Source organism: Epinephelus fuscoguttatus, linkage group LG5 (genome assembly GCF_011397635.1).
Source record: "Epinephelus fuscoguttatus linkage group LG5, E.fuscoguttatus.final_Chr_v1".
NCBI classification, from domain to species: Eukaryota; Metazoa; Chordata; class Actinopteri; order Perciformes; family Serranidae; genus Epinephelus; species Epinephelus fuscoguttatus.
This window is the reverse complement of record NC_064756.1, coordinates 23,262,331-23,288,773: the sequence shown is the minus strand read 5'-3', so window position 1 is coordinate 23,288,773 and position 26,443 is coordinate 23,262,331. Positions and strand designations below refer to the sequence as shown.

At 42.2% G+C, this 26,443-nt stretch overlaps 1 protein-coding gene across 7 annotated transcripts in view; it reads left to right on the top strand.

Annotated features, from left to right (window-relative positions):
* The first annotated feature begins 427 nt into the window (after positions 1 to 427).
* Positions 428 to 26,443, top strand: part of LOC125889260 (galaxin-like) — a 35,694-nt gene continuing 9,678 nt past the window's right edge. Inside the window, exons 1-17 of one of the 7 annotated variants that reach the window (XM_049577086.1) lie at positions 428 to 503; positions 602 to 634; positions 2,815 to 2,851; positions 6,229 to 6,344; positions 7,817 to 7,939; positions 9,102 to 9,278; positions 9,978 to 10,082; positions 10,203 to 10,379; positions 11,078 to 11,182; positions 11,303 to 11,479; positions 12,180 to 12,284; positions 12,405 to 12,581; positions 14,924 to 14,937; positions 16,218 to 16,240; positions 16,560 to 16,663; positions 19,183 to 19,274; positions 19,914 to 20,140. In XM_049577086.1, the coding sequence (XP_049433043.1) occupies positions 479 to 503; positions 602 to 634; positions 2,815 to 2,851; positions 6,229 to 6,344; positions 7,817 to 7,939; positions 9,102 to 9,278; positions 9,978 to 10,082; positions 10,203 to 10,379; positions 11,078 to 11,182; positions 11,303 to 11,479; positions 12,180 to 12,284; positions 12,405 to 12,581; positions 14,924 to 14,937; positions 16,218 to 16,240; positions 16,560 to 16,663; positions 19,183 to 19,274; positions 19,914 to 20,140 (1,817 nt within the window). In that variant the 5' untranslated portion in view covers positions 428 to 478. The remainder of the gene's footprint in view (positions 504 to 601; positions 635 to 2,814; positions 2,852 to 6,228; positions 6,345 to 7,816; positions 7,940 to 9,101; positions 9,279 to 9,977; positions 10,083 to 10,202; positions 10,380 to 11,077; positions 11,183 to 11,302; positions 11,480 to 12,179; positions 12,285 to 12,404; positions 12,582 to 14,923; positions 14,938 to 16,217; positions 16,241 to 16,559; positions 16,664 to 19,182; positions 19,275 to 19,913; positions 20,141 to 26,443) is intronic. The other 6 variants (XM_049577091.1, XM_049577090.1, XM_049577089.1 and 3 more) reach the window with 6 other exon arrangements.

The following is a 26,443-nucleotide window of genomic DNA, read 5'->3' as shown; positions in this document are numbered from 1 at the left end:
TCACGAAGTGGTGTCCACCTCCTTACATCGGCTTCGAGATCGGGTCTTCCCGGAGGACCACCCCAACTTCACCAGACACGTGAGCCTGCATGTAACATTCCACAATTTGTGCGTCAATATAAACTGGGAAAAATAAGCTTACGCACTGCACGCAAACAGCCTGAATCTCTCGTGTAATTTTTCACCAGCTGTCCCTTTGTCCCTTTGCCCCTTTGCGTCATGTGAAGTTCAGCCTGTTCCACCTGATGCAACACCTCATGTTCGTACCTTTGATAAAAAAGAGGAAGCTTCAATCATGAGTCACATCTACACTGGTGAGCGCTGTCGATGGAGGACGTCTTAACTCAGAAGCTTTATGGGTGACATATTTTTAGGTGTGTATCACGTGGTAGGAGTGGCTCATTGGCAGTGTTTTAAAGCAGGCCTGCCTCAGCATCATAGCGCATCTCATTCTGCGGTACAGCAGGTCAGCAGCAAGATGATCTGCTGGGCTCTCGCACTGGGTAGGCTATGGGCGCATCTTTTACACAAGTACATTTTGGATTTATGGCAGTGACAGTTTGTTACCAATATACTCATGCATCTGGTTGCATTTTTCCAGTTTGGCTGATTTGCGGATTTCCCACTGGCTGTGGTAAGTAGACCTGATTAAATATCCTTAGGCTAATTACGCAGCATGTTCAGTGAGCCATCCCAGAGATCATTTCTTCTTCTCTCATTTGTCATGTATGTGTTCAGGTTTTTTTTCCACGTCCAAGCTGGGATGGTATTTTAAATTTAAGTGTGAGTGAGCGTGTGAGAATAAGAGTCAAGGGGTTGGGGGTGGGAGACAGGTATGTGTATGTGTGAGGCGCGTTGCCCAAGTGGCAATAAATCTGGAACAAATGCTTCTTTAAGTGCAGTTAATCCACAAGGGCCGTTTTGAGTGAGTGCTCTTCTTCAGTCTCCTCCAGACGTGTGAAGCAGGGCTGTCAATCTTCCCCCAAAATCAGATTCGAATTTTTAATGTTTTTTATGTTAAAAATTCGAACAATATTCGAATCTTTCCTTGGTATAGGCTACAACATTTCAATAGTTACACATTAAAACAATATTTATTTGCAATTACTCTATTGAACGACCCCGAAGCATGAGCAAACGGGCTGTGTCACTTCGGATCAAAGAGATGCGCCCTGTCACTGTCAGCGCAGGGCTGACAGGGCGCCCTCCGCTGAGAAGAGAGAGATGAGAGGAGAGGAGAGGAGAGGAGAGGAGAGATGGATTGTAGGTCAGTTTGTAAACGGGGCTTCTCTGACAGTCATGTATTTCCCCAAAAAACATCTGTTAATGCACGATAGAGTGCCGTTTTTTTTTTTGTTTGTTTGTTTTCTTTTTCTTCAAAATATTCGAACCTTAGTTTCCAGCTTTGAATATGCTTACTTTTACAATAATTCGAATTGTTTTCGAATAGCGAAGTTCGGTCTGACAGCCCTAGTGTGAATATGCTCAAAATTAATGTTAGGGAGCTGCAGTGTGCGGACCTTTCAGCATGTTTAACTGGTCCAGCACCTGCCTTAAACGGTTTTTGGATGTGCGCAACTGTGTCGCGGAAGTAGCGCAATTATCCTGCTGGCTGTAATGATCTATAGTCTTGTGGTTTGAGAGGAGATAATCACTGACATCAAATCATAAAGCATTAAAATTAATTAATTACAATTCTATTGTCACAGCACGCCTCAAGCTCATGAAAAGTGCGTGTAAATTGTAATGACATTTTTCTGTTGCATGCCATTAAACGTGGGATGTGTCTACTTTTCCATGTGGGCTGGAGTCGGGAAAAAAAGACAGCACAGACTGCATTGTAGTGACGCAACATTTCACAGCATGTTGTGATGAGTGATCATTGACAGTGAAGCCGGAGGATGTAAATTGAGGAGGTGGAAAAGCGTGTGCGTCTGATTTGACCCTGGAGAATTGGGCAGGTTTTTGAGCAAGGGAAAGCTGACAAGGTGCAGTCTGTGTATGCATGTCTCTTATTTTAGATGCCAATATGTTGGGATGGAATGAGTATTAGAATACTGTATCTTTGAGCAAACGCCCCTGCTGAGTCTGCAAACATTCTCACAGTTCGTCGGAGCTTTCCTATGTGACTTTTGTTCTCACTCTCATGGGTGTGACTTGAAATGAACAGTAACAAAACATGGCACATACATATTTAAGTAAAAGTAAAATTACATATATTTTTTTTTAAAATTCTATGTGCATATGTGGGGCGGCACGGTGGTGTGGTGGTTAGCACTCTCGCCTCACAGCAAGAGGGTTGCCGGTTCGATCCCGGGCGTGGGAGCCCTTCTGTGTGGAGTTTGCATGTTCTCCCCGTGTCAGCATGGGTTCTCTCCGGGCACTCTGGCTTCCTCCCACAGTCCAAAGACATGCAGATTGGGGACTAGGTTAATTGGAGACTCTAAATTGTCCGTAGGTGTGAATGTGAGCGTGAATGGTTGTTTGTCTCTATGTGTCAGCCCTGCGATAGTCTGGCGACCTGTCCAGGGTGAACCCTGCCTCTCGCCCGATGTAGCTGGATATAGGCTCCAGCCCCCCCGCGACCCTCAAGAGGATGAAGCGGTTAGAAGATGAATGAATGAATGAATGTGCATATGTGAATATTATTAAATTATATATTGATCATAGTGTCAAGAAGGGTGCTATTGCATTTCACACAGGACGAGAGAGCTTATTTTCAGCAGAATTTATTGCTCATCTCCAAACAATTACACATTTAGTCTGGAATTAGTCCACTGACCCAGCACTTCTAACTTTTGTGTTTGTGGACAGAGGGAGCTCCAGCAGCCTTGAAGAGCAACAGCAACGAGTGAGTTTCTCACTGTGTGTGTGTGTGTGTGTGTGTGTGTGTGTGTGTGTGTGTGTGTGTGTGTTTGTGAGGACCATTATGCATTTCCAGTGCTTTGGGAGTGAAAGCATTTTAGCAACGTTGAAGACATTTTGGCTGGTCTTTCAGAGGTTAAAGGGATCGTTTTGGATTTTTTGAGGTGATATGTATGAGGTAGCTGCTTACACACAGTCAGTGTATTACCTACAGTAAATGCCAGTCAGTGGCCTGATAAGACCATCCTGATGACGTGAGTTCAACATTCTTTTCCACTCTCTGTATCAGTCTGGACTCGATGCCGCCCCAAACACTTCCAGGAATCAAAGTCCAAATAAATGAATGAAGGATCTGTACTGTAGCTGACAACATTAGCAGGCAGTCTGGGACTGCATTGTAAAAGCTTGCACAACAGGAATGGCACCTCCCAAAGCCACAAGCGCCAACTTTAACGTTAGCAAAGTAAACACAGCAATAAATATGCAGAAATAGAGCCAATAACGACAATTAAACAAGAACCAGAGTATGCACACACAGAGTTTCTTGCGGGAAGAGACGTTTTCCCCATTCCTCTGATTGGATTTTGCAAAAGCTTGATTTATCAAATGGCTCAGATGGCGATGAATACGATGTTCCCTGGTATTTCGTTACATGTGGGCCGAAGGAGTTTGTCTGTCAAGGTGACTACTCCCACCCACTGAAAGAGAATGTTGAGCTCATGTCACCAGGAAAGTCTTACCAGGTTAGTCAGTTGGCACACCCCAGTTTAGAGAAACAGGCAGGGAAGCTAAGCAGTGTAGCTTACTGCTGTGGAGGGGTAAATAACAAAACATTCACTGATCAGCCAAAACATTAAAACCACTGGTGAAGTAACATTGATCATCTTGGTACAGTGCAATGTTCTGCTTTGAAACCTTGCATCCTGGCACTCATGTGGATGCTACTTGATGTGCTCACCCACCCAAACACTGTTGCAGACCAAGGGCCCCCTCTCATGGCAACGTCACTGGTCGATGGCAGTGGCCCCCCAGCAGGACATTGCACCATGCCACTTCACAAAAACTGCTCAGGAATGACCCCAGGAATGGGACAAAGAGCGCAAGGTGTTGACCTTGCCTCCAAATACCTCAGATCCCAATCTCAGCGAACATCTGAGGGATGTGCTGGTACCCCAGAGGTACCCCCGATCCACGGTGGTTGCTCCTTGGACTGGACTTGGCTCTTACCTGTCAATAGCCTGAGTGTCGGACTGAAGCTCCCAGAACCTTCAGTCTGACATCGCCTCCATTGAAGGCGATTTACAAGGGGGAGAGAATTTGATTTTTCCCTAACCAATCAGTAGAGATCAACGACTCACCCAGAATCTGACGTCATTAGTATCCATGCCTCAGGGGTGCAGAAAACAAGCGAGCATTGCCCGTTTAAAATGTCTCCGTCGTCGTGCACGCCCAGCTGCATCGCTGTTAATTTGGTCCTCCATTAAACGAGTAGTGGCGAAATACCTCGATAGCATCGTCAATGTGGTCTGTAGGATCTGCAGCGGTCGCCATTAGCGTGGCGCTGATTGGCTAATCACTAGACCCGCCCCCACCCCCAGCGTTCATTGGTCCGTCCATCGTTTGGACGAGATAAATCGCAAATTCATTGCAGTATGCCAGACCAGAGATGCAAGCCTACTCAGTTGAGTGGGCGGGGTCTATGGTCTGGAACCAGGCTAACCTGTCAAGGCATGAACACAGGACCTCTGGGGGGTGTCTCTTGGTACCTGGCACCAGGCCGTTAGCTGCATATGTTTTGAGTTGTGAGGTGGGGTGAAAGCAAATCTTACGGGGGGGGGCATGTCGGAGCATGTCAGGTGGCATCCGCATGAATGCCAGAACCCATGGTTTTCCAGCAGAACATTGCATTGTAACAAGATGGTCAATGTTGTTCACTTCACCTGTCAGTGGTTTTAATGTTTTGTATGATCGCTGAATTTTAGCCACCTAAAAAAATTATCAGTTTAAGTGTACACTACATTCAGATGATTTTCTTTGCTTTACTGTCAGACAGCAATTTCTGATGGGTAACTGAAGATGTTATATTGCTCTCTTCAATGCCAAATTCCAGTAAGAAAAACAAGGATTTAACTTTACTGAACAGGAGCTGCTGGTCTACCATCAGGGTTACTGTGTGAATTTGGCATTTAAAGTGGTTCGTTTTGATTCACCAAAGTCACACAATAACACAAACTAAGTAACTGGTCAAGGTAGCTGGAGAACAGCAGCAATCGCGTTCAGTGACCCAGTTATTTATTTATTTATTTTTTGGTGTAAATACACAACATAAACTGTTGTAGACTTTTTTGGGTTGGGGCATTTTGAGGTGGCTAAAATGTTTAGCTGCTTTCCTCCATCCACAGCAGTACGTTGCATCGGCTCTGCACACCCCCCACTTCTCCAAACTGGGAGTGTGCCTGCAGACCGTGGTGTAGTGGTAATTGATGAGGTGGGTGTACTACTAGGTAGATGGGTAGGTTACCGATGAGGAAGTGGGCATATTCTCCTATGTATTACAATGGCTTTTTAGCTGATAGGTGGGTATACTGTAACTGGATAGAAAAAGAAGTGGGTATGCCTGACTATACCCTCCACTACACCACTGCCTGCAGACATCTTCTGTAGGTGAAACGCTGACTATGGATAAGTACCCCATACAACCCCACTTCATATAATCTCAGCTATCTTTTTATGGGCATGTGTCTGAACTTCCCCACAAGTACAGATGTACAAATGTGTGTCATGACAGAAGGATAGAGGGAGGGATAATTTGGCTATGCTGTAGTCACTGATACGCTATTTTGGATATGAACCCATGGTCTGATGCCAACGACTGGTTAAATTCCCATAGAACCCTATCCCTATTGATTTCGGTGACATGGCGCATGTCAAAGTCTCACCAACAGTTTGGGCTATTATATCAAAAGCTTAAATCTGGATTGACATTTACTCTTGTATAACAATTATTCTTAAGCAATCCATCCTATGGTTACCCTTGACCCTATGATCTTTTCTTTAGTGTATCATCACTTTTACTGAACACAATAATGGTCCCAAGATGAATTAATAATGGAAAGCCAAATCCTTCCCTGCTGGAGCCTTAAAATGTGATCTTTTATCGTGGGTCTTCTCTTTTTCCTGCATAATATGTTTTAAATGCAAGAGCAAGGGTGGAAATGCGTGTACTTGTTCTAGAGTGTTTTCACAAAAGTCCATTAGAGGGCAGTGTTACAAAGGACAAGGATGAAATGTGCATAGAATGAAAGGAGGCTCAGTTCATGTATAAAATAACTTTATTGTCTATTCACTGTGATGTTAACGCAGAGAAACCTGCAAGAATCAACTTCATCCAGGGGCAGGGCTGTCATGTTGTGGAGGGAATGCTTTCAACCCTGAAAAAGCCACTTGTTGTAAAGCAGAAGATGGATACAACCAAACAGGTAACGGCCACACATTCGTGTCAAACGGGTGAGAACTTGGAATGAAAGTTTTTGTGATTTCAGCAAAAAAAAAAAAACATGGAGGGAAGCTATTGTACATGATAAGAGAATTTAATGATATTATTAAAGACATATAATGGCACGACAAACTTTAAACGGCTTCATGTGGTAGCTACCCTGTATTTCAGCTTGTTTAAAACCTCAGTGCTCTACCTCAGGTATGTGATCACAGGTGATGATTGCACCATAACCTGGCACCTGTAAAGCAGTGTAAGGAGTAAAGACCCATTGTCTCCTAGTCTAGGCACACTGTCTCCTCTGGCTGTATGACGACTTGATGATTGATGATTGTGATATTACTCATCCATGTGGGTAATAAGTAGTTGGATGATTTTCGCATTGTAATTAAATATGCATTTTGTCACCTAAATGAACACTCAAGGAAAACAGAGCAACACAATTCCCATAAACATTCTCCATGGTTGACAAGTGAATGTTGGCAAAAGTCTTAATAGCACATTACTGTATGCTGAATTCTATGTCATGTTTAAAGAGGTTTATTTAATACCTACTCTATAAAAAATCTGTATATTAAACTAGAACTACCGCCTCGTGGTTATATGACTCTGTGAACCAGTCAAGTTGTAGTTTCAGTTTACAATCATGTCATATACATGTATACATGTATATATATATATATATATATATACAGCATCTCACATAAGTGAGTACACCCCTCCCATTTTGCAAATATTTCATTATATCTTTTCATGGGACAACACTATAGAAATGACACTTTGATATAACGTAAAGTAGTCAGTGTACAGTTTGTATAGTAGTATAGATTTACCTTCCTCTGAAAATTACTCAAAACACAGCCATCAACATCTAAACAGCTGGCAATATAAGTGAGTACACCCCACAGTGAACATGTCCTAATTGTGCCTAAAGTGTCAATATTTTGTGTGCAAACCATTATTATCTAGCACTGCCTTAACCCTTTTGGGCATGGAATTCACCAGAGCTCACAGGTTGCTTCAGGAATCCTCTCCCACTCCTCCATACATATCTTGTTTCCATTAGCTCCTCTCTGACCGTCTTCTGTGCTGCTTCCAGTTCAAGAACAAAAAGATGGAAAAGCAGCTGTAATACAAAGCCTTGTGTTTTGCATTGTACTGTTGCACTGTCTGTCTGAATATTGCATGTCATCGCAAATGGGAACTTCCCAGCACTGTTTTTGCTTGTTTCCATTAGCTCCTCTCTGACCGACTTCTGTGCTGCTTCCAGTTCATGAACAAAAAGATGGAAAAGCAGCTGTAATACAAAGCCTTGTGTTTTGCATTGTACTGTTGCACTGTCTGTCTGAATATTGCATGTCATCGCAAATGGGAACTTCCCAGCACTGTTTTTGCTCAACATACAGCACTTCCAGCTGTGACTGTGGTGCTGATGCCTGTGTTTGTATGTTACAGATGGTCTCAGTCAAAAGGTGTCAGTTTGCTGTGGACTGAAGGCCTACGACAGATTCAATGAAATATGCTGTCAGTTAACCGTCATAGCCAAACCTGTGCCAAAGGCCCGATGTTGTGGGAAAGGTGAGAAGAACTGGACACAGTTGATGGACATAAGGCATCGTATAAACATAAAGTATACATTTACAAAGTATAATTTCTTTAGGTTCTGTTATTGTAATGTGTACCAATCCCACTAAAAATTCCCAATTGTTCATTAAGTTGTCCATTATTTTTTAGTGACTGAACAACAACCAGACAAATACAGGTGTTTGTTGAGAGCATATTGAACTCTGTATAAGGACAGCAACTGTAAGGCTGAGCTAAACAGCTTAGGGGCCGTGTTCACCAAATCATTTTTACCTGAGGCCAGCATATTTTTGAAATTGTATTCAATGGGGCACTACATATTTACGCTACACTACAAACGCCAGCAGCGTGATGAGGCATTAAATGTCTGTTTTGTGTTGAGCGCTGCATGTTTGCCTTTTGTTCTGAGTGCAGAGAGCTGAAAAATGGCCAACTTTAGTTTAAACGCTGCACTCTTCCCTGTCACTTTTCACCCAGCCGTTCAATCACAGTGGAGGAGGGACGAATACCACAAAGACCAACTGTCAAATCTTACATGTACAATTGTTGACCAACAACAGCAACAATGGAGGAGAAATACATTTATATATGCATATATATGTGTACTTCTTCTCATGAACCCAGACTGGTGTGTCTCCCTACATGCTTCAGCCTTCCCTTCAACCAGAGCAAGTGCTCTTCCTTGCGCCAAAAGTCTTACTCCCACAGATATTCCTTATCATTACAACGAGATGCAACCAAAGCATCTCAGCTGAGAAAACACTGCGCTTCCAAATTGCTCTTAAGCTCTGAGCTCGGCATTTTCTGAGAAGTGTGTTGGTGTTTTTTTTAGCTGCGAACAAAAGGCCTTGGTGGACACAGGGCCTTAGAGCCTTACCACAAATACATGCACCCTGTCAGGTATTCTACACATATAAATGTAATGATAATCCAATTCAAAATTACAGAAGTAGATTACGGAAAATGAATGATTCTGCTGATATGATGTTGCAACTGTTTCCCCTCAGTCTTTCACAATGGTACATTCAACGCATATTATGTTGTGTTTTATTGCATTCTAACCAAACACTTGTAGGACATATAGAGGCTTGTCACCTAAGCTGTGGCTAAGGTAAAAATGATACAGTTTTAATCATCTTCTTGATCTTCTCCACAGAGGCTTACGATGAAGACACACAGTTGTGTTGCAGTGAGAGCAGGATCATCCTGAAGAGAAATTCCACTGACCATGAGTGCTGTGGAAAGAAACAGTACAACAAGAAGACTGAGTGCTGCTGTCCAGACAATCTTGAGATACGACCCAAACATCCCAACTGCTGTATGAAGCAGTCAGGTGCATTTGAACATCATCCCTCACTTGTCTGATGCATTTTTATGCAAACCTTTAAAATCTGTTGACGATTGTTACCTCAGGTTTATGTTTATTATTGAACATTTTACACTGCATTGATAATAATAATTACTATATTAATACATTTTATTTGAAAAGCACCTTTCAAAACACTCAAGGTCACTGTACAATAGTAAACAAAGTAATAAGTACCTGTGAACAGTAAATTCACCACTTCCTTTGTGCAGCTGCATCATGTCTGCACCTCTGTACCAAAGTACATTGTACTGTGAAAGTCAAGAGTGCTTACTCCGCAGTGAAATCTAGGGACCAAAGACTGCTTGACTTGAAGCAGTCTCAGTTGACTGAGGGGCCTCAGACTGATCATTCAGATGTCTGACTTTCAAGGGGCAGCCCTAGGGTTTATGTTTATTATTTAACATTAGATATAAATAGAAAAACAAATATGCAAGCAGAGACTCGTCGATAAATTCATCCTACTGTCATATTTTAGAAGATGCTACAGGAGATAAGCTTTTGTGTTTTCTAACTAGATGGTACTTAGAATATAAAAATGACTGCGTGCACCACTCAAAACTCATTTCTATGCCCTAAAAATTCTGATTGTTATCATAGCAGAGGAACTATTAGTTCATGGTAATTAATGGGCATGGTGTCCATCTGTTGACTTTGTCTTTGTAGGTCTCCATGGAACAAATCCTAACAACACACCCAGCAAACAGATTGATTGCAGTCAGTCAACTGCTCTAGCCTTCCCTGCACCAAATGCCGTATGCTGTGGTAATAGTGAGTAGAGCTGAATCCAAGCACAGTATCTTAGTGAAAAAAACTCTTACTCATGTCAACTGTGTTGTGTCTGAGGTGAAAGTGATAGAGTTTAAATCATCTTCTTGATCTTCTCCACAGAGGCTTTTAATAGCACCACACAGTTGTGTTGCAGTAAGAGGAGGATCATCCTGGAGAGAAATTCCATTGACCATGAGTGCTGTGGACAGAAACAGTACAACAAGAAGACTGAGTGCTGCTGTCCAGACAATCTTGAGATACGACCCAAACATTCCAACTGCTGTATGAAGCAGTCAGGTGCGTTTGAACATCGTCCCTCACCTGTCTGATGCATTTTCATGCAAACCTTTAAAATCTGTTGACGATTGTTACCTCAGGTTTATGTTTATTATTGAACATTTTACACTGCATTGATAATAATAATTACTATATTAATACATTTTATTTGAAAAGCACCTTTCAAAACACTCAAGGTCACTGTACAATAGTAAACAAAGTAATAAGTACCTGTGAACAGTAAATTCACCACTTCCTTTGTGCAGCTGCATCATATCTGCACCTCTGTACCAAAGTACATTGTACTGTGAAAGTCAAGAGTGCTTACTCCACAGTGAAATGTGGGGACCAAAGACTGCTTGACTTGAAGCAGTCTCAGTTGACTGAGGGGCCTCAGACTGATCATTCAGATGTCTTATTTTCAAGGGGCAGCCCTAGGGTTTATGTTTATTATTTAACATTAGATATAAATAGAAAAACAAATATGCAAGCAGAGACTCGTCGATAAATTCATCCTACTGTCATATTTTAGAAGATGCTACAGGAGATAAGCTTTTGTGTTTTCTAACTAGATGGTACTTAGAATATAAAAATGACTGTGCACCACTCAAAACTCATTTCTATGCCCTAAAAATTCTGATTGTTATCATAGCAGAGGGAACTATTAGTTCATGGTAATTAATGGGCATGGTGTCCATCTGTTGACTTTGTCTTTGTAGGTCTCCATGGAACGAATCCTAACAACACACCCAGCAAACAGACTGATTGCAGTCAGTCAACTGCTCTAGCCTTCCCTGCACCAAATGCCGTATGCTGTGGTAATAGTGAGTAGAGCTGAATCCAAGCACAGTATCTTAGTGAAAAAAACTCTTATTCATGTCAACTGTGTTGTGTCTGAGGTGAAACTGATAGAGTTTAAATCATCTTCTTGATCTTCTCCACAGAGGCTTTTAATAGCACCACACAGTTGTGTTGCAGTGAGAGGAGGATCATCCTGGAGAGAAATTCCATTGACCATGAGTGCTGTGGAAAGAAACAGTACAACAAGAAGACTGAGTGCTGCTGTCCAGACAATCTTGAGATACGACCCAAACATCCCAACTGCTGTATGAAGCAGTCAGGTGCATTTGAACATCATCCCTCACCTGTCTGATGCATTTTTATGCAAACCTTTAAAATCTGTTGACGATTGTTACCTCAGGTTTATGTTTATTATTGAACATTTTACACTGCATTGATAATAATAATTACTATATTAATACATTTTATTTGAAAAGCACCTTTCAAAACACTCAAGGTCACTGTACAATAGTAAACAAAGTAATAAGTACCTGTGAACAGTAAATTCACCACTTCCTTTGTGCAGCTGCATCATGTCTGCACCTCTGTACCAAAGTACATTGTACTGTGAAAGTCAAGAGTGCTTACTCCACAGTGAAATGTGGGGACCAAAGACTGCTTGACTTGAAGCAGTCTCAGTTGACTGAGGGGCCTCAGACTGATCATTCAGATGTCTTATTTTCAAGGGGCAGCCCTAGGGTTTATGTTTATTATTTAACATTAGATATAAATAGAAAAACAAATATGCAAGCAGAGACTCGTCGATAAATTCATCCTACTGTCATATTTTAGAAGATGCTACAGGAGATAAGCTTTTGTGTTTTCTAACTAGATGGTACTTAGAATATAAAAATGACTGCGTGCACCACTCAAAACTCATTTCTATGCCCTAAAAATTCTGATTGTTATCATAGCAGAGGGAACTATTAGTTCATGGTAATTAATGGGCATGGTGTCCATCTGTTGACTTTGTCTTTGTAGGTCTCCATGGAACGAATCCTAACAACACACCCAGCAAACAGATTGATTGCAGTCAGTCAACTGCTCTAGCCTTCCCTGCACCAAATGCCGTATGCTGTGGTAATAGTGAGTAGAGCTGAATCCAAGCACAGTATCTTAGTGAAAAAAACTCTTACTCATGTCAACTGTGTTGTGTCTGAGGTGAAAGTGATAGAGTTTAAATCATCTTCTTGATCTTCTCCACAGAGGCTTTTAATAGCACCACACAGTTGTGTTGCAGTAAGAGGAGGATCATCCTGGAGAGAAATTCCATTGACCATGAGTGCTGTGGAAAGAAACAGTACAACAAGAAGACTGAGTGCTGCTGTCCAGACAATCTTGAGATACAATCCAAACATTCCAACTGCTGTATGAAGCAGTCAGGTGCGTTTGAACATCGTCTCTCACCTGTCTGATGTATTTTCATGCAAACCTTTAAAATCTGTTGACGATTGTTACCTCAGGTTTATGTTTATTATTGAACTTTTGAAGTTTATCTGCCCGCTGCAATCCACCCTCATGAAATAAGAAAATGTTTTGAATAATTACAAAGACAATATTTCTTCAATCTGATTGAAATCATTCAGTCCACAGAATCCAATTTAGCTGCTTACTTGAATACTAAAGAGTGATGTGAGAAGACGTGCATTCACATGCACTAACACATCTACATTGTAAAGTGGTTCCCCCCACAGTTGCAGCATGTTGCTACCCACACACCAGCTACATCTCCTAATGTTACTCCCATGAGGGGCAAACATGCACGAAAAAATATGATTGTTCCAATCTTCACGTGGTTATTAGGTGCTTATGTTTTCCTCTTGAAAGGATTATCAAACTTAAACACCACCCCTCTCAACTCGACTGAAATTTCCTAGATTTCCAGATCGGGCCAGTCTCTTCCGATTGAGGTGGTTATATGAGGCATGTTTTTCAAGCCTCCGCATTGGAGGCATTCATCCGTCTGTCCATCTGTACATATGTATGTCCCATTCTTGTGAAGGCGATAACTCAAGATTGCCTCAAAGGAATTACTTCAAATTTGGCGCAAACATCCATTTGGACTCAACAATGAACTGATTAGAATTTGGTGATTGAAGGTCAAAGGTCACGGTGACCTCACAAAACATATTTCTGGCTACAATTCAATAATCCATGTGCTAATTATGACAAAATTTCACCAAAAAAATGGCTAATAGGATAAAATGATGAGATGATGACATTTTATCCCCAAAAGGTCAAAGATCAACTTCACTGTGTCATTATAATGTTCTGCAAAACACTTTTGTGGCCATTACTTAACATCACATCTCAGGAACAGAAGGGGAGACATTTGGTCAGATACTCAACTGGTTACTCTACAGCCCCATTTCCACCAAACACTTTCAGTATGGTACCTTCATAACCAAAGGGAATCCTTCAGACATGGTACCTAGACCTTAGGTCTGCTTAGTGTTTCCACTGCATACAGTACCCTTTCATGTGGGCAGGTTGGGTTGTTGTCACTCTCTGCTCCGTCCAGCACTCACTGTATTTCCTCCTTTATCAATCTGCACCTTGTTTATCATCCACAGAACAAGGTTGCACACCGACATTTTCAGAACAAAATAAAAAAGGCTGAGTGAGAGTTTCTCTCAATAAGATACTTAAAAATAGTGAATCTGTGCATTTAGTCCTTCTTAGGCAAGCTTAAGGGTTTAGTGTTGTCGAAGCCCACAGGAACAATGCTCTGTAATATTTTTTTTTCTCCAAGTAAGGATTAGAATATATGCACTTTATATAATCTGGTGAAATTCATATATATTTTTAAATGCTTGGCAATCCACTTATTACTAAAAGTGTATGTCATCCAGGATGGTAAATGGACCTGCATTTGTATAGTGCCTTTCTAGTCATCCAACCACTCTTAGCGCTTACAGTAAAAAGTAAAGTAATGATCAAAGATGTCATATTGAAATTTAAGATGTGCTGATAGATTCATGTCGTCAACTCATGTGTTTAGGAATTTTACAAGTAAATGTCCCATCTTAAAAGTTGTAAGTCGGTCCAGTTAATTATTTTTACAAGAGGCAGCAAAACATCCTTTCATTTTCTAGTTACAGTTTACTAATAAAACTCTCCACAGTATGAACAGTGGTTACATAAGCCTCAAAACAAGCCACAACTCAGCCCTGAGCAGAGTGACCGTCCACTATTGACCAACAGACTGCAGTGTTCACAGCTCCACCTTTTAGTACCACATCTGTGTGCTTTGTACCCCAACAGAGGGGGGACCAAAAATGGGGACGGAACGGAACGGTTCCATTGGTACCATCCACAACTTGAGCTGTACAAGACTGCTTGGTGGAAACTTTGCTGATTGTATAAATCTTCTGTGCTGCCAGGGGGAAGATGTGTGTGAAGCATTTGTGTTTTCACAGACATGGATGTAAACTATAACTGCAACCTGAAACACTTTTTGACAGATGTTTAAAATCCATGACGCAGATGTGAACTAATTGAGACCGAGTGCACTGAACATTATGTTTATTTGTGTCTGTTGGTTGTTTTCATCTCCAGAAGCTAGAGAGGATTTACGGCAAATGTTTGAACATGCAGGATGAGTTACTGACACTTGAGCCACAGCTCTACTAAGATACGCACAGTTTGTTGACATCTCTGCTTATGTTTGTTGTTTTTTACCCTGCAAGTGCTCTCAAACTATTTTATGTGCTTTATCTTCGCAGGTGCACCGCAACAGGTAAGAAACAATTTGCTGTCTTCAGTTGATGTGATTCACCTCTTTATCACGGGAGACAAAAACTATTTAGGCTACACCCATGTCGAAGCTGCCTAAAGTTGCACGCACCATAACAATGACCTCATGCATAGATACAATTTCACTGTTATTCTGTAGCTAGGTCAACAGCTCTGGGTGTTGTTTAGTTACTGTCAGTTACTTCATTTACAAACATTCTAACAGTCAATCCCTTTTTGTTCTGGTTACATGTTCAACACACAGTTGTTGAAGACAAAAATTTAGCTTAGACTGGTTGTTAGTCGTTACAGACACGGACAATGCAACAGGTACCAGAGCTCCGCAAAGACATTTTAGAAAATGCTAAGCCAACATTAGTTAAATATTTGTCAAAAACTAAATCAGTATTTACTAAACTGAATGCAAATTACTTTCAAAAAGAACCAGCGTTGGCAGTTAGCCACCAAGAGTAGCCACTGGGACTAACCACAGACAGTCTATGGGACTAACTAGCTTTATGCTACTTCTGCTATCTCACTGGAAGTTGCGCCCATAATCATTTTTCCATTAGTGCCCTCAGGACTAAGGTGGATAAAATATTTACACTTGCAGCAAACTGAAGTATATAGGAGGTGGACAAAATAACAGAAACACCTCATAATATAATGGTCTCCCCTACAGTAGTTATATGATTAAGCTGGCCTTTGTGAGGATGTTCGAACTTTGTTTAGAGGGTGTATTGATTCAGATGGGTCAACTTTACATCAAAAACACACCATGAAGTCATGAGATGTGGCCTGTGGCATGCTGCCATGCTATTTCTATCAAGCTCCAAGCTGTGACTGTTTAATTCAGTGGTTGAGTACGGCTAATTTAACAGTTGGGGTTGGTTTAACATTTAGTATCGAATTGCGGTCAGAGACTACCCACAATGAATCAGCAAATAGATCCCTGTGACTTTGTAACATAGTTCGACATGTCACAGAAGCCACAGGACTCCGTTTTCTGAAGAGCTGCGGTCATTCTCTGGCCACAATTTGCTGTCAAAAGTTAAACTATCCTCAACCTTAAGTTTAAGTTTAAGTGCTCACTGCAGAATCGAGCCACCACAGCTTTCCACACACATTGCATGGCAGCTTGTTGCACGCCGCACTTTGCAGCTGCTTGGTGTGCTCGGTGGTGGTGATGTTGTTGCTTTGCATTGGTATGTTAAGAACAAGGAATGAGCGGTGTAGTAGTCGGAGATACTAACATTTTTGTGTTTTATTTTTTGTGTTTTTTAGAGTCCTGCATCTCAACCCATCTGGTAAGTCAACCAAAGGTTTTACCGGTCGTACTGACACCAACAAAACTTTATTTGTGCTAAACACTGACAATCATCAAAACATCATTTACAGTAAAAATCTTGTTCCAATAAAGAGTTTCATTAGAGTTAGCAATTGCACACTTTTGGTCATTTTGCTGTACAAAGAATTGTGTCCATGCTTTTGACATTGCATTTATTTCGTTAACACTTTTATCCAAAGCGACTTAAGGTGATTGCATTCAACCGTGTTGTATGATAGTGTTCATGAGATGTGAATTGCTTTTGTGTTTAGTTTTGCTTTATCTTTGTACATCCACAGCACTGAGCCAAACTCAATTCCCTGTGGGTCATCATGTTACAATCCAAATCATTTCCGCTGCTGTGAGAAAAGCCAGGAAAACTCTCTGTGGTGCTGCGCTCCAGGTATGACTGTGGGTGTGTTTGTTTTGGGTGTTATCTGATGGGATGTCACGTCTTCATGATGGTGCGTGGGTGAATGCCGGAACAACTTTCACCACAAATTCCCCCACATTCTACTAGATATTAGCTCATTTCAGTGGCACACAGAAAAACCCTTGGGGATAAACTTCACATAATACTGTGCCAGGAGACGTTGTTGTCGTTACAACGGTTGATGATGTAGATGGAAACCCAGCAGGAGTGGCTGATTTCACTTTGGATCTAGCATCTGTAAAAGGCTCTGCAGCAAAAGATAAAATCTCCGACACGTGACTGTGAAAGGTTAAGATGATAAAGATCAGATTACATGTGTAAGTACATACTTGGGGTCTTTCTGGGGAGGGGTGGAGGTGTGAGGGGTGGTTAGATTGCAGAGGCAGTCATTTGAATTTTAAGCTGGGTTTGGCAATTTTATTTTGGCAACAGTGGGCAAAAATCCCATTGTAAAAAGCATAATGTTGTTCAAGTGATCTGAGAAAACACTAGACTTCTGCACCTTCTCTTGGCTCTATTTGCAGGCTTTAGCTGGTGACAGGAGACTATGCATGTGCACGTCCCTTTGGCGAAAGCCTGAGTCAGTGGTAGAGAATCCTGCAGAGAACTGCCTACACTGCAAAGCAACCCAAAAAGGAAGATGAATTTAGCAAAGAGTGTCTGAAACAAAGTCTGACAATAAAACATGTGTCAGTACTGGCAAAGGTTTTCAGAGATGGAGAGAAAATTTTGCCAGTAGTTTGGCCTTTTGATAACTGGAGCTAAAGGTTCATAGCTACGGCTTCAAGCTCATGTTGTATAGCTAAAATGACACTGTGTCCTCCACCGCTGCTGCAGACCACCTCGCCGGGAGAGGGGCAGGCAGCAGCTCTGGAGACTGATCCTCACTCAGCGGCCACAGCAACTCAAATCCAGCCAGCTCAAACTCCAGCTCCAGGGGACTAGACAGCCCTGACTCCCTGCTGCATCTGCAAACTTTCTATTCTTCCAGTGACACAGGTTAGACTGGGGGCTGCCTCTGACCAGCAGCTTACTGTGACACCCAGCACAGAGGTGTTTGCTCTGGCTGAATTTGAGCTGCTGCCGGCTCTCTTCCTGGTGAAGCAGTCACTGTGGACCACCTTATTCTTCTCATTTGTGGTCTGATAAACAGAAAGAAAGACAGACTGGCAGAGCAAATGAGCTCCACACAACTCTACAATGAAATAAGATTAAATAAATCAGTGTATGGAGGATGGAGAGGGCAGTGTTGCAGGAGGAGGGTGTGTGTAGTATACTATAACTCACCTGCATAAAGTTTAAGAAACTCCTTCTGTGAGTCTTAGCCTACATTTTGTATGACTGTTACAAAACTGATTTGTATAAGTGCTGATCTGCAACAGCAATACATCTGATTAGGTTTAGGCACAAAAACTGCTTGTTTAAGGTTAAGCCTCAGACCTGAAGCTAAATGACACTACTGAAGCAAGAACACAAAGATCTGAAACGTCTTATAAAAACAGCACTCTGATCTCGGGTATGTGAACTCTTTGTGTTCTTTTCTTTTGGAAGGATGAATGGAAAATTAAGGGGTTTTTCTTCCCTTTGCTGTACTGGCTGACGCCTTCCCTTTCCTGAGGTTCCACCCAGAGATGTTCCCAGACCGTTAAGAATGTCTAGTCACAAATTAAAACACTCCTTTGTGGAGACAGAGAATGGGTTGACTTGCTACCGGAGATGTCTGGTTGGAAACAAGCCAAGGAAAATAAAATTCTGTAGGTCATACAAAACATTTAGGTTATACAAAAAGCTCATAATTGTTAAGCAGTAACCCATTTTGAGAGATCAAGTGTTATAATTATAGTAATGTCAAACATTAGAATGTGTAGTGTAAACCACAGAGGAGCCCCACCCTCCCCTGAGGTGACTATCATCTTATCAGGGAGGGTAATTCTCCCAGTGCCACATAAAAGTGCTTTTTCTCAGGACTGTAGATCACCTCCTGTCATCGTCTTGTTCAGACCTGGATCCTGGAAACATGGGCCAGTTTTTACTGGTGGGAGAAAGAGTGGGAAAACCCGTCATTGTCAGTTTGTTATTCATTCATAAAGCTGGGAAGTAACACAGGCAGAGAAGCAGCATTAGGATCAGATGAGAGTCTACTGGGTGTTGGTCCCATAGATGTGGGTTCTACCCATTTCCCTGTCTACAGCTCTTTGCTGCTTAGCTTAAGTTTTTTCATTTACTCAATGCAAAAAAAAAAAAGAATGATGAGAAACCACTCACATGTAGTTTCCCACCCTTTTCAAACTGGAGGTTAGAGGACAGACTCTTACACGTGCTGGTGAACACCAGGAAAATATGGGCTGATTTTTTCCACATACTTCTCAGTTTTAATGTCTTATTTTCTTGTCTCTTTCAAACCTCTGAGTGACCTTTTACACGTGTAGTTCTTCCCACACACATTGTAAATGCTCTTTCCTGTACCCCCTCCCCAAACCCCTGTTTAGGTCGATGTGAAGACACCCCCAGTGTGTATAACCCGCATACACAGATCTGCTGTGATGGCTGTGTATCTGAGTGGAAGCCTTGGTTGGATCAAGTAATGTGCTACTGTTACTCTTTCTGATCTACTCAGCTGGGTGGAGTATTTTTCCTGTAAAGGTCAATGGTATTTCTGTGTTTTTCTGTTGGACACATAAACCACCCTTTCCTAAGGGATTTGAGGGCTTGTAGATACGTGGTTCTCATTACTCCTCCCTGGAAAAAAAAAAAAAAAAAAAAAAAAAAGTTGTGACTTGTGGCTGCCTCATGTGTCTTATGACAGCACTTTAAGTCAAATAAAATGCTGTTTTGAGGAAAAACAGCATATTTATTGAACGTAATCTATGAAAATAATAATATTATCAGTTTTAGAATGGACTGCAGTGCATCCCAGTTATTACTTTAAAAAAAGAAAAAGAAAACTGTTTTTGTGCAGCTTCGCTGAGAGGGCCGAAGCTCCACCCAGCTCCTTTTATATAGCAAGCAAGTGTGTTTTGACTGTAATGCATAAAACGCACTGCTAATGTTGGGGTTGGGTATGCTAACTGCATATGCAAAAGGATGATATTACCTTTTTTTGATTTGGGTCTGTATGTTTTTTTGGTCAGAATGTTTTCCCATGTGAGCATTTGGATGACTGTGCCTGCTTGTGTCTCTTTTGCTGCACACTTACCTGTATTTTCTCTGATTCTTCAAGTGCTGTGGAGAAACGGCATACGGCTTTGCACAACGTGGAGTTCTGTGTTGTAATAACACCTTATTCACGGGCAGAGAAGATGGAGAGGAATGTTCAGCGCTTGGTGTTCCCTTCAACCCAGCTAAAGAGACTATGTGTAGTTTTAAGTTTCATGACTCACCTGGAAGACACTGCTGCGGTACAGAAAAATATCATCCTAAAACTGAGATCTGCTGCGATGGCCACAGGTGATTATGTGTGCATGTGTATTCACGCTTATCCATGAAAATACTTGAAATTCAATTAGATGGTAAAACCTTTTTTAATCAGTTTGGTATGTGTTCTGTGTGCTGCTTGCTGACAGTGTGTCTTCATAGATAATGATGTAGACTGTGTGAGAAACACTTGCTTTCTATGTCTCTTGGAGACAAACTCAGACAGGAGTGGCATGGAAAAACTTTCTGGCTCCTTTGTACTGTCTCCAAGACAGGCAGACATTCCAGCAGCAACACTGACTCCAGGTTTGCTTTGTTTTCGCCATACTTTAAATGTACCAAGCTGCTGAGCCAAGGAATGTCTGAATGCGTGAGCTGCTGCCCTGATGAACGTCTGCTCTGCCTGTCTGTATGTTTGTCACATGCATGTGCATGTGCTTGTTTTGACATACAGATATGCCTTTTCATGTTTCTGGGGTTTAGGATGTCTTAATAGGGCCCTGATATTTAAGAGTCAGAGCATATTTCAGTCTGGCATGTTGGTTAAAGCCACAGTTGGTAACTTATTTGCTGAAACTGTAACTATATTCACACGGTAGCACATGAAACAGACAATCTGTAAAAACAAAAACCATAATCTTCTGCCTCCTTTCATTGCTTCTAATGGATGTTCACAAGCTGCTATGGAGACTCCTCGACTGGTTGTTTTTGGGCCAAATGCCATCAGAGGCAATAGAAGGAGGTGGAGGGACATGATTTTTTATGCTTCTACGCCGATGGTAGCCGTGGCTGGAGGTATCATGTTTTCCGTCTGTCCATCCATCCATTCATCCCATCTTTGTAACGCAAAATGTCGAGGATGCCTCAAGGGAATTTCTTCAAATTTGGCACAATTGTCCACTTTTACTCAGTGATGAACTGATTATTTTTTGGTGGTCGTGGGTCAAAGGTCAAGGTCTCTGTGACCTTGTCTGTCTCATTCTCGTGAATGCGCTATGTCAAGAAAGCCTTGAGGGAATTTCTTCAAATTTGGCACAAACGTTCTCTAAGACTCAAGGATAAGATTAGAGTTTGGTAGTCAAGGGTCAAAGGTCAAGGTCATTGCCACCATAACTATCTCATTCTCTTGAATGCGATATCTCAGGAACGCTTTGAGGGAATTTCTTCAAATTTGGCACAAACATCCACTTGGACTGAGGAATTAACTGATGAGAATTTTGTGGCCGAAAGTCAAGTTCACTGTGACCTTAAAGAATATGTTTTATACAAAAGGTCAAAGGTCAACTTTACTGTGACATAATAATTTTTTTCATAAAACACTTTTCTAGCCATTACTCAACGTCATATCTCATAGAAAAACAGAAGGGAAAACATTTGGTCAGATGATTGTGGATGTAGTGACACTTTCAAGAAATATAATAAAATATATTTTCATAACAATTATTAACTGTATTTTCAAAGCTGCATTCATTGTTTTTCTTAAGATGTTAGTGTCATGTGAAAGCAGTAGTTGGTGGTGATTAATCCAGAGAGAAGTATCACAGATCTTAGCAGGTCGTTCAGCTTTTTTATTTAGGTCACAGATTTGGTTTCATGGTTAGTCCTGTATTAGTTGGTTCTCAGCTGCTTTCATAAATCTCATTTCCAGCAGAGCAGCTCATCATTTTCAGTATGCTACAAAACAGCATAAACATCAAAGTTAGCAATCAGCGGATGAAGAAAATCTTGCAACCTGAAGACTTAGATATTTTTCTGAGGATCTGGCGAAGATCATACCCAGTCCCAGTGGGATGGGCAGCCCGTGGGGGCCTGGCCTACACACAGTGCTGCCATGCCCTCATTGTCCACTATCCGTTCTTTCATTCAAAATGGATGGAAACAAAGTAGCAGAGGGGAGGGCACTGTTTCGGGCCAAACTTAGCGAATCCGTCCCCTCACTCTCACGTGGGCACCTGACACTTGCACAAACCCACATGTACACAGTGTTGTCAACTTTGCGACTTTCTTGCTAGACTTAGCAACTTCAAGACAGCGCCACGCCCTCCCTCTCATCTCTCGCCATGCACACAAAAGGAAGAGTGAGTCATTCTGATGGTGGTCAGCCCTGTGTGACGCAAGTTATAGTAGAGGAGAAATAGCAGAGCGTGCATATTTTACATTCCAATTCATGATGTGGACAGTAAACCACAGTTTTTGAGGTACACATTAAAATAATTCAATCGTTAAAACATGTAACCCACTTTGCATGTAAATAAGGTGCCAGAGTTCATAAAAAGCATAAAATAGAGCAAAAAAAGTTAATTTTTGTGCTGACTTGTATCACTTTGCTTGTCTGAAATCACTTCCACATCTTGGGAGTGCCGCGGAAAATAGCTGTGTCCATTTTCTGGGCTGCAGCCCAGGTAGGCTACATTTCCACAGGCTTCTGTAGCCTGCATTTTTCTGTTTTTCTTTTTTGTGCTGCTTGCTGACAGTGTGTCTTCATAGATAATGATGTAGACTGTGTGAGAAACACTTGCTTTCTATGTCTCTTGGAGACAAACTCAGACAGGAGTGACATAGAAAAACTCTCTGGCTCCTTTGTACTGTCTCCAAGACAGGCAGACGTTCCAGCAGCAACACTGACTCCAGGCTTGCTTTGTTTTCGTCATACTTTAAATGTACCAAGCTACTGAGCCAAGGAATGTCTGAGTGCGTGAGCTGCTGCCCTGATGAACGTCTGCTCTGCCTGTCTGTATGTTTGTCACATGCATGTGCATGTGCTTGTTTTGACATACAGATATGCCTTTTCATGTTTCTGGGGTTTAGGATGTCTTAATAGGGCCCTGATATTTAAGAGTCAGAGCATATTTCAGTCTGGCATGTTGGTTAAAGCCACAGTTGGTAACTTATTTGCTGAAACTGTAACTATATTCACACGGTAGCACATGAAACAGACAATCTGTAAAAACAAAAACCATAATCTTCTGCCTCCTTTCATTGCTTCTAATGGATGTTCACAAGCTGCTATGGAGACTCCTCGACTGGTTGTTTTTGGGCCAAATGCCATCAGAGGCAATAGAAGGAGGTGGAGGGACATGATTTTTTATGCTTCTACGCCAATGGTAGCCGTGGCTGGAGGTATCATGTTTTCCGTCTGTCCATCCATCCATTCATTCATCCCATCTTTGTAACGCAAAATGTTGAGGATGCCTCAAGGGAATTTCTTCAAATTTGGCACAATTGTCCACTTTTACTCAGTGATGAACTGATTATTTTTTGGTGGTCGTGGGTCAAAGGTCAAGGTCTCTGTGACCTTGTCCGTCTCATTCTCGTGAATGCGCTATGTCATTTTTTTTCTTTTTTCTTTTTTCTTTATTTATTTTTTTTCTTAGTGAAATAGAGTGACAAGAACAAAACAAAACAACATGACAGAAGCAGTAACGTAGGACGTAAACAGTAGACATAAGGTGAGTAGACATACAAACAACTGTAGAAAAAAACAGTATATGTATGGGTAGGGTTGGGTCGGTTCTTGGTAATACCAATTCAGTTCGGTACTCCGTCTTGGACTGGGTTTTTTTTTTAGTTTTTACTTTTTTTGAGACCGACTGGACCGCATACTTGGGTAGAACGTACACGGAGCGGACTCCGCGGAGGTACGCCCGGTAAAAGCGGATGTCCGCAATCCCTGTGCGTGCAAAGTACGACCGCGCGGACTCCACTCCGCGCACCAGTGTTACACAAACGACAGCTTGGCATGTAATTTTCACATCACAGGGATTTTTCATGGACATTTTTACAGGAAACTACAACGCGGAAGTGCACTCAACTATGGAAGCCCAAATGACTGCGGACATTCCGACATTCCTGAGTCCACTCCGCTTATAGTATGCCCGAGTCTGTGAGCACCTGTGTCTGCCTCTTCGCCAAGCGCACAGCGAGCAGGAGAGAGAGAGAGAGGTGTGGGGGTGGGGCGGGGACTGAGCTAGGGGGTGCGAGTGCGCATGCGCCGAGGCCTCTACTGTAGCCTGGGGAGTCGATAATGGCGGACAATTTAGTCTTGAAGAAATCAAAGAATGCGCCACTATGGCAACACTTTGGGCTCTAGTTTCGCAGACTGGGCGCAGCGGGGGCGCAGCGCACCTGCTCTTCGCCAACTGGGTGTGGCCAGGTGGATTTTGTTAGTTTGGCACACCGTGCGCCCTGGCGCAGCTACTCCTCTATCCCACCTCTGTCCCTCCCACCGGCGCAAGTCGGAAAGAGGGAGGAGAGAAGGCGTGGAGTGGGTTTTACACACATCACACCAATCAAATGAGCCCCTCTCCTCGCCCTTAAATGCACCGCGCGAAGGTGTAATGAGTGTTTACTCAATTTGCCATTGCAGAAGAGAGCAGCAGCGTCAGACAGCCAAACTCTTCCCAGGAGGAAACTGATGTTTTGGTCCGGGAGGTCTGCTCGCAGTGTCCGAATATACGGAACTGCAAGCAGACCTCCACGGGCTGATGATGCAAAGGTAGCCTGGGAGGAGGTCACCACAATTGTAAATCAATGTTGCGTTTCTCTTGTGCGCGCGCTCGCTCTCTCTTTCTCTCTCGCAGTGTCACTCGGTTTCTTTTCTTTTGACTTTTCTAAGATGGCAGATGCCGAATACATACTCCCTATCTGATGCTGTGGCTGTTTGTGGTTGGCTGAGAGGGATGTGAACTCATTAGTTTGCAGGCTGTGTTAATCAAATCAGGTTCGGTTTCCATTATGCGTGCCAAACGGTGCCAAATGGTGCCAATCCCCTTTGATCTGACATCAGATGTGACGGGACAGTCGATATAGAGATACATTTATGTGCTGATTGCAGATAGTTGAATTGAATAGTGTTTTTTGGCTATTTATTGCATTGTTAATGTGCCTGATATTCTGGAAACCTGCCTGTGAGGTTTTGGTGACGTGTGCGCACTGTCCACCGGTCCGCCAATCGGCTGCGCTCCCCCTGCGCTGACAGTAGACCTGGTTTCAGATGGCAAGATTTTAGCGCACCTTCGGCGGAGCCTTTTGGCACGAAAATGTCACTGCGCCAAGCTGGATCTGTCGACACCTCCCCCTGCTGCGCCGCCACACCCATCTCAGCGCACCTCGGTCTGCCAAACTACCAAACTGAGCGTGCCTCGGGTTGCGCTGCTCGAAACTAGCTCTGCGCGGGGTTCCCCACCCTGCGCCACCTGCGCTGCACCGGGAAACTAGAGACCAATGTTACAACATGATATGAAGAGATAATATATAATATATTATAAAGATATATATTATGACATAAAACACAGTATAATATAACATAATATGATATAACACAGTATAACATAAGCGTAGGAAAATATAATATAGTGTGATGTATTGTAGTGTAATATGAAGTAATGTAGTATGCTATAATATAATATACTATAATATAATATGATACTATATCACACAATAATTAAATTATTATATAACATAACATGGCACAACATAACACTATGGTAATGACCCGTGGTGACGAGGGCCGGAGTCAAACTAGGGAACCGGAGAGGCAGGCAAGAGGTCCTCGCACCCAACCCCCATCGGCACGACCAGGGGCCCCGGCGAGAGACAGGCAGGGCATGCCAGCGAGGAGACCCACCCCTCGCAACCCCACCACCACCTATTCTGGTTAGATTGTTGTTGTGGCGGGCCTGCTTTAGGTCGCGTCCAGACCCTGCTTTGGGACAACCCCCAGATTTTTTTTTTTTCCCAGCCTTTTAGGAGGTGGGAGGTGAGGTGGGTGTTTATGGTAACTGTTAAATCTCTTTCCCAGTCTTGGACTGGTTGTGGGAGGGTATTGTCTGTTTTAATTAAAAGTTTGTATAGTTTTGCGAATATTTTTTTCTGAGAGGTTGTACATTTGATTTGATAGAATAGTGGAGGTGTGTCCAGGCTATTGTCTGATATGTTGATTTTACCTTTCAAGCAGTGTTTCAGATGTGAATATTATAAAAAGGAGTTATTGCCAATGCCATATTTCAGTTTAAGTTTTTCAAAGGATATGAGTGTGCCATGATCAAATAAGTGTTCTAGATGTGTAATGCCTGCTTTTTTCCATGAATTGAATAATAGTGGTTTATTTTTAATTTGGAATTCCGGATTGTGCCAGACTGGTGTATATTTGTTTGAGTTTATGGGGTGTCCAGTGATTTGGTTGCATTTCCACCAAGCTGTCAGAGTCACTGCTATAAATGGGTTTTTGAAACAGTTATGATGTTTGATTGATTGGGTGAGGAATAGAAGATCTGATAATGATAAGTCTTGACAGTCGTGGTGTTCTATATCCAGCCAGGGGTGTTGTGTATGATG